Source organism: Lepisosteus platostomus, chromosome 18 (assembly GCF_059453375.1).
Source record: "Lepisosteus platostomus isolate fLepPlt1 chromosome 18, fLepPlt1.hap1, whole genome shotgun sequence".
Taxonomy (NCBI): domain Eukaryota; kingdom Metazoa; phylum Chordata; class Actinopteri; order Semionotiformes; family Lepisosteidae; genus Lepisosteus; species Lepisosteus platostomus.
This window is the reverse complement of record NC_142628.1, coordinates 5408346-5416625: the sequence shown is the minus strand read 5'-3', so window position 1 is coordinate 5416625 and position 8280 is coordinate 5408346. Positions and strand designations below refer to the sequence as shown.

General features: G+C 36.0%; 1 protein-coding gene across 4 annotated transcripts; it reads right to left on the bottom strand.

Annotated features, from left to right (window-relative positions):
- Nucleotides 1-407: 407 nt before the first annotated feature.
- Nucleotides 408-7131, bottom strand: LOC148645501 (cytosolic 5'-nucleotidase 1A). Of its 4 annotated transcripts, none has more exons than XM_088611928.1 (8): nt 7050-7131; nt 6428-6491; nt 6045-6106; nt 5146-5304; nt 4322-4451; nt 3673-3795; nt 2633-2808; nt 408-2317 (listed from the first exon to the last, which is right to left on the bottom strand). In XM_088611928.1, exons 3-8 carry the CDS (start codon nt 6087-6089, stop codon nt 2045-2047), a joined length of 906 nt encoding a protein of 301 aa, XP_088468054.1. In that variant the 5' UTR covers nt 6090-6106; nt 6428-6491; nt 7050-7131; the 3' UTR covers nt 408-2044. The 4 variants fall into 4 exon arrangements, with proteins under 4 accessions (XP_088468054.1, XP_088468053.1, XP_088468055.1 ...); XM_088611927.1 differs by lacking the exon at nt 7050-7131 and adding an exon at nt 6577-6966; XM_088611929.1 differs by lacking the exon at nt 7050-7131 and adding an exon at nt 6625-6966.
- Between the last annotated feature and the right edge of the window lie 1149 nt (nt 7132-8280).

Sequence of the window (8280 nt, the reverse complement as noted above, 5' to 3'; positions counted from 1 at the left end):
AAATTATTTAGGTTTTTGTCTAAATACAGTCTTATCATGTCTTAAGAACTGCATGGACAGTTTTTAGGGGAGATATTCAGGAAGGAAGACCTTCTCCAAAGTCACCTGCTGCCTCTTCTATATAAATAACAGATATCGGACTCTCCTTCCCAGACTTTCCTGCTCAGCCACCCTCTACCAACTAAATGTTCATCAACAATCTTGCTCTGTAGGGATACCTAGCCTCCTCATTCACAGAACTGTTTTCATCCCTGTATCGAAGGGAATTAAAGCTAAAGTAAGCTGTAGTATTCACAATGCATAACTCCACAGGGTCTGTATATCTCTCCTGATATATCAGTTAAATAAAAGCCATTTCCCTAAATACTTAATCACATGTAAAAAACACAGAAGTGTGACTCCAGACCTTTCAGTCCTCATCTGACTGTTTTATTAGTTTTTTTTCAGCAGAACTAAATCATATGATTGTTTAGAAATGCAATTTTGCAATTTGTTTTAGCTGTGTCATACTCTGTTGAATCTACAAGTTTGGATGGATTATGTAATTTATCATTATGAACAAAAATAGGAAGAAAAATGTAACATTTCAAGTAATATTTCTATTGACATTGACAAGCTTGAGGACCATTCTTTCATGTGTATATTTATGAATATATTTATTATATAAATGAATTTATTTATTCACTGAAATAAGAATGACTTATATTATGCACATTTCAGCACTCCAACTAAAAACCATAGAACATAGTAATAATGTCAATAGTATTTCATTTTTTGTACGTTTGTGAAAACTGAACCGGACAAAGTATTTTTATTGAAACCGTAAAAGTAGTGATTATTGTGGAGGTGGAAGAGATTCAAAATTGAGAATGAAACAAAAAGCAGTAAGCTTGGAAACACTAACATCGCAGGATGGTAATCCTGGTAACAGTTTTTCGTAACAGGCACCAGATAATAATAAAAAATAAAATTACACCTCTAGTGTGAAAGCAAATCTGTAAAAACAATGCAAGGAAATATCAGCATAAAAACCTTTTTACAAGTCTTCTATGATCAGGCTATAGTAAGGTGTCATTTTCTGGAATATGTACAAATAATATAAAACCACAGAAAATACCAATATACATAATTAATGACAAACTGTGTTCTCCATTGGCAGCTAACTGCAACCAGGATTCTAAGCCATAGTAAGGAATGAAACTGATAAAACATTATATTGTTTTCATCTGCAGGTGTGAGTGAGATGCTGGACCCAGAAGCAATAATATGAAAAAAAAAAAAATTCACAATAGTTTAAATCACTATTTATATACAGAATTGGGATAATTTAATCCCTGTTCAATGTCTTCAATCTGAAAGGCTTTTGCTTTATGTATTATGGATTGTGCACTTGCAGTCGGAGGCAGCTCAGAAAATTCCAAAACATCTTATATAATATTTCTCCTTTGCTTTGGCTCCAGTTAGAATGAAAGACTGTACAAAACCCAGTAAAATGACACTCCACATTGGCACTTTGTTGTGAGGTAACATGCAAATTGTTTAACAATGAGTTCTTTGTGTAGATAACATCTTCCAAAGTTAAGGAATTACAGTGTGTTAACATGAATAACTTACAAAAACACAATATTTACCTTCAAAAAGCAGTCTGCAGTATTCAGAGTTTTCAAGGCATGATATTTATAATATGGACTTAATGATAATAAGATCTTTGAAAGTTGGGAGTAATTTAGTACTTCTAAATAAAATTCACTTTGTGGAGAGATTTTAAAAACAAACAGCAGCTACAGTTTTTTTTTTATCAAAACAAGCTGATTATATTTCAGTTCATCCCATGCCATAATCATATTATCTGTGATCATATAATCATTTAAGCATGCACAGCTCCAAGAGAAGCAAGTGTGTTATATTTTAACCCTTAGTCCCATTTGGTGCTCATTGTTAGGAAGCTGGTGCTCGTGTTTCTGACTCTAGAAAGGATGCGAATGAGAGGCTGCAGTCAGGTGTTCAACCTACTCATCTGTAGCTTAATAATACAAGAAACCCATCAAAAATCTTCTTGGTCTTTCTGCAAGCTCTGCAGACCAGGAGAATAAAGTATGTGAGGCTGAATTTGGGCCAGAATAGGTCCTTCTGGGGCTCCAACCAGGAAAAAAGCTTCATCCACCTCCAGTCCCCAGCCGCGAAGTGACTGTATTACCTTGGAGCTCACTTCCTTATTGCTCCGGGCTGTCATCAAATAGGTACATAAGGGGCTGCTGTCTCGGCCAAACTTCCTTCCCATCTCCCCAATTAGTCCTGCAAACTCTTTCATTGCCTCCTGAAAAAAATAACAGTATAAAACGGTATAAAAGTAACAGTGTTTCATCTTCAGCAGCAGAAACAATTAAATGTTATCGATAATGCTGTCAAATCTGCTGTACCCTGCATTAGGACTCCTTCTCCTTTATCCTGATTTATCAACACCACTTATCAGAAAAAAAAATCAATTAGGGAAACTTTTAAAGTATAACTACTCCTGAAAAATTAAAAGAAGCAGGGCGAAAATTCTATTGTAGAAAAGTTACAAAACCCTTGATAATATAACATAACGCCTTTTAGTCGATCTTACATATTATAATGAGTACTTCTGTACCTTTGCTGCAGTTGCATTCTGAAGCTCCTTCTTGGAGTCCACAGGTTCAACGAGCTCTCCTCCCCTCAGCACGAGCTCTGCGCTGTCTGAGAGCACATCGTCCCCAGTGAAGAGGATCCTCAGCTGGTCTGTGGGTGCCTGGGCATCCTGCCTGAACAGGAGAGCTGCTGGAATTCCTGAAGTATACACGACAATGCAGAAAAGAGGAACTTCTGTTTTGTCTACAATTATGATATACATTACAATCATTCTGTAGAGTGCTAACATTCTTTTATCCATGACAAACATGTATTTTCTATATCTGGAATCAGTTTAGAAGGCAGTTAGGTCGAATGTTGCTCTCTTACCTTTCTTTAGTTCTCATATCTCTATTAACTTAAGACTTGCTGCCCACAATCTCGATGTTGTAGGAAGTGTTTCCACATGTTATAATAGCATAAAACAAGTGGAATATTTGATTAAATTGTTGATTCTTATAAAATTGTGTTGTATTTCCTGATTGTCAATGATGTTGAAGATGTTTCACCATAGTTTATTCACACACTCTTTTTAAATCACATGGTAATTGAATATAACTCAACTAAATACCGTGAATCAAACAAGACATTAACGATGTTAAAATGTATCCACAACATTTTACTTTTACTTTAAACATAACTGACCACGAAACAGTCATTCCATGAATGATATAGCTGGATAAAATATTATCAGTGGCTATTTCACACAAAGAATGTGAAGGAAAATAATTAGAACCTAAGTATAGTAAAGCAGTTGTGCAAAATTGCAATAAAGGAACTGGGTACATTGGGTAATGAAACATTTTATAGAGAGTCTGTATTCCTTTACATTATAATTTATAAAGATTGACACTTTTTATCATAACACTTTCCATATGAAGATGGATGGAGAGATAGAAACATCATGTGCTTGATTTCACGTGATATAAGACAGCATTTTTCGTCACAAGATACACAACTTTGGTATATGCTTTTTTTTTGCATTAGTTACAGCTACCCGTCACCCTGAGCAGGTGGACATACCTTTGTTCAGAGTCTTGCAAACATTGGTCTTATCTGTTGACAGGAACAACTTCACATTGTTTGACTGCAGGTGGTCTACAAAATCATCATTACTGAAAAAGCAAAATCTGCTGATGTCCAAACCTGGAAGAGAATAATCACATATCAGCCTTTAACAGGCAGAACGAACAGACCTGGAATCTATACCTAAATTAGGTAATGGCTGTGGCTGGCTTAAAAAAAGCTACAGTAATAAGTTCTTTTTCTTCCACATTCTAAAGACATGCCATCTATGTTAATCAGTGTCATTAAATCATCTCTGTGTACTTGTGTGTGTATCATACACAAAGCAGGTTTCTTGTTCAGGGTGTTGGTCATCCTGTCTGGTACCATGTTCTTCCGAGATCGTCCCAGTAAGGATCGTGTGAACTCTAAGTGGCTTTCTGATAATGGACAGATGATAAATCTCAGTCAATTTATTTATCTGACAGTGTTGTCCAAGAGGACACTGCAAGGTATGTATCTCTCTACAGAGCCTGAATGTGCAGAATTCAAATGTAGTGCTGTGAAGTCATGCTAAACCAGCTGCTAAATCATCCCAGAAATGGGCCTGCAAAACTGATATTCTTGTCTTTAACTAGGTTACCAAGTGAGTATATGTCTCACTTACCATAATGCTTTGCACTGTTGACTAGCTGCGTGCGGATTTGGGGTCTGTTATCAGATACAAGGATCACATCAAATAAATGTGTTTCATCAGGATTTTTCTCCAGCAGTTTCCTGTTAACCATCTCAGCTGCCTTCACAAGACAGATGAGTCAGAGTCAAGACACACTGCCTCACGGACCATTTGTACTGTATATTCCTGAGACTGATTCAACCACTGGATTTCTTTTCTTCATTTAAGGTTTTAGCATTCCTTAATTTATTTGCATCTATTTTAGTTTCAGTTAGCAGTTATCAATATCCTGGGCAACATTTACAAAGATTAAATTTATTCTATCTTGGGAATCACATTATATAACAAACCAAAGCAGTCCAATAGATCAGCAAATTAGATTTATTGAAAGTGCATTTTTTTCTATACACTTTCCATTTATTTTTCGTAGTACATCTTACCAGATAATAATATTTTATATCTAAATTACACTTGAGGAAATCAATGCAAACTATTTTACCATCCTTAAAATGAAGCTAAAGTGCCTGAATGCAGTATTAATTTATTTGTCCTAAAAGGTACATGTACATTTAGCATAACAATACTGGTATTACTGTAAATAGGACCACACTGACTTCCAGTACTGATTTTGAGCAAGTTCTATTCTAAAAAGCAGGACAATAACAAAATAATTTCAAATATTAATATTTCATTATGATGGTTGACAAGTTTCTACTGTGTTTCCTGTAGAAATTGTCATGACACACAAAAATTTTCACTTCCTACAGCTGAAGATTTTCTGCTTTAGACGACAAGAGAGACAAACAGTGCTCTACCTTGATAAAGGGGAAGGCAGTGCCTGGCTTCAGCAGTTCAGTCCCGAGCTGCTTTTCAGTCTCTCTCTTGCTCTCCTCTGCACTGAGCTTTTGTTCCTCTTCCAGGTTAAAGATCGCGTCTGATGAGACTGCAATCACGATTGCTCGATTGTAGTCTTTCTGCAGGTAGACAAAATCTTCAAAATATGACTGCACATCAAGAAGCCAGATCAATCTGTGGCTTTGAATATTTTAATACCCATAGCAAATACAGAGTGGTATCTCAATAGAGCCTAATCCCACTCTCCACGGTGATACAGCTTTTTGTATTTCAGAGATACCCTGGGAGTAGGTTATTTCTTCACACATGACTGAAAGAAAAGAGATACTGACACATCTAGTCTATTTTATCCTCAGCCCCCATGCAGAACATCTAAATTAAAATTAATTCCCTCCTTTAAAAACCTACTCCTTTTTTTTGCCTAAAAATGCAACACTATATACACTATGTAAGTGTATATATCTGTGTAAACACAAATCAAATCTGAATCCAGTTTCAAGACTGCTAAAAGTCTACTTTGTATCACTCTTTAAGAATCTGGTTAATTCAGTGTCACCACTGCTGTGATTCTAGTATAAACTACAGTACCTCTGAATTAAGACTCATTACGACCTGAAATAATGTTTATTATTAAAATTAGCATAACTGCTAAAATTAAGAGGCTTATGACATTAATTATTTTTAAATATTTGGAAGAAAGTACAAACTTAGTTTTTAAGCTCTACATTCCAGTTACTTAAGGATGTGGTAATGGTCTAAGATCATTTTTTTTGTGTATATCACTTTGTACTGTCATAAACATTAGTCTCTATTGGTTACAACCATTAATGCATTACATAAACTGATTACACAATCTTACCTGTTTTACATTAATGTTCACAATGGTATTCTCACTCTGATCCATCTTTCAGCTTTTCCCCACTGAAAACAAATTATATTAATGTAAAGATTAGTTTAAACTGTTTTATTGTATTATTTGTGTGTACTTTAATTTACAATACTTACTGTACATTTCTGGTGTTAAAATGCAAAACACTGAAAATACAGTATTTGGTTGGTGAGGTTACACCCTTAACATATTCAACATTAGAAAACGTTTCTTAATAGGGGCTTTAACACAGTTTATCCGTTTCTAGACCAGATGAAAAGTTGAGAGCAATCACATTTTAAGATCAAAGAACGGATATAAAAATGATATTTTATTATTCAAAACGAAGTTGTTATAATTCATGTCCAAATTACCTTAAAGCCGGAAGCACCCTTTTAAGAACCAATGCGCCGATGCACGCTTTCAAACTGTCAACAACTGAAATAAAAGAAATTAGTTTTTAAAGCGCTGCAACACATCACTGTGAAGAATAGTTGTTCTCTTTCATTTGGCTTTTTCTTACGTTTGTGCGCATCTTGTATTTCCTTCTGTACCACGACATAACACACACCTGATTAACATCAAAAACCACATTCACATACGACACTTTGTAGTTTCTGGGTCAGAAAACAAGGGCATGAGATTATCTGAACAGCTCACTGCAAGTCAGCATCTTGAGCAAAAAGTCATATCAGAATACACCATAAATGATATTCGGGAAAATAAAGCACTGCCGATAGTGATCGGTATTTGGAACAGAAGTTGTATTTTTGAATGAGGTTTTCGCACATACAACACTCGAATACGCATGCGCGGAAGTCTGCAGGCTCTGTTGTCTTTTTTGACCCCTCTACACGTGCATTGTATTAAGATGAATATTTAGATTCGCCAATCTTGTGAAATTTTAAGAATGATATGCATCTCCTAATTTGAAGGTTACGGATATCTTCAGCTTGTTTACACTGGATAAAATCGACAAGAACAAAACAGATTAACCTTCGTGCGGTATCTGCCGTTGGTGTCTGCGTCCGCTGACGTTAATTCTTTGTGTGGGACGGCTGACTTGCACAGCAATGGCTGTGCTTAAACCTTGTTATGTGCTGCCACCGAGGGGCCATGAGTCGCAATCGTTCTTTTTTCACTGATTTTCTTCGGTAAAATACTTCCAAGTAATGTTGCTACAAGATTTCATTTTCTGCTCTAATTATGAAAGGAAATACTTCTGTTTCTCATCCCAGTGCGCTCTTAAATTATGCTTTCATTTGTACATGCAGTATGTGGAAGATGCTTCTGTGCAGGGTTACATTGTGCATTAAATATTTTTAACGTCTTTGACACGTTATTCTATGAGTGAGCTGTGAATAAAGATTGCAGACACATTAAGATGTTACCCCCTTAATGTCCTCTGGATTTCTTTAACATTTATTCTGTTGAAGTCCATTGGGTTGACTTTATCAATGCCCTTGAGGACTTTAAAAGATTTGAAACAAGTCCCCTTGTAGTCAAAACGAAAACCCACAAAATTCAGGTCATTTACTGTACAATGCAAAAGGTTGTTTCAAAGTTTGTTTTCCCTGTGTCACAGGCCGAGTTATAGAGTGTAAGTTTCTTCCTGTCAAAATGTCAGTGGGGTTTAGCTTGTAACTATATTATAAAAAGCAGCATGCCCTCTAACGTTGCGGGATGTTGTGTGATAAGACAAATGATTCATGCACTTCAGCACTGAGGCTTGTGAAAGGAGTAGTTTTCTTTGTAGTCTGACTTTGTGTACCTTCATGTTTGATTAGTGACCACACCCCATGACAATGAGGTTGTAAGTTCTACATGGGTGCAGAAATGTTGATATTGAATTATTCAAGAATGTGTGGAAAAACATGAAGGTGGGCCTCATGTTGTAAACTTTTATTTTTCAAGTATGATTATACTTTGTTGTTATAGCATTAAAGTTAGCAGAACACCAGGGCAGATCTTCCTGGCACAAAAAAATAAGTGCAGAAGAAGAGTAGTATCCCTCAAACCTTCATTCGGTATATAGGCACTATAGAGTTGTGTAACATCTGTAAGATACAGTCATGTCTAGGTCTGTGCAGCTCTGGTTGTGAAGATTTGCTTTGACACTGTACTCAAAGCAATGTGTAAGCAGACCATTCCTGCCAGACCAGTCGAGTGAGGTGGAGCTCCCTCCTAACATTCCGATGGAGGCTGGTCGTGTACGGGATGTTTGCTG

What these genes read in the sequence shown, in the direction of transcription:
- LOC148645501 (XM_088611928.1), bottom strand. Translation starts at nt 6,089, where the DNA reads ATGGATCAGAGTGAGAATACCATTGTGAACATTAATGTAAAACAG. An exon ending in TGAACATTAATGTAAAACAG is followed by an intron (nt 5,305 to 6,044) that starts GTAAGATTGTGT and finishes GTCTACCTGCAG; the next exon opens with AAAGACTACAATCGAGCAAT. An exon ending in CTGCCTTCCCCTTTATCAAG is followed by an intron (nt 4,452 to 5,145) that starts GTAGAGCACTGT and finishes TGTCTTGTGAAG; the next exon opens with GCAGCTGAGATGGTTAACAG.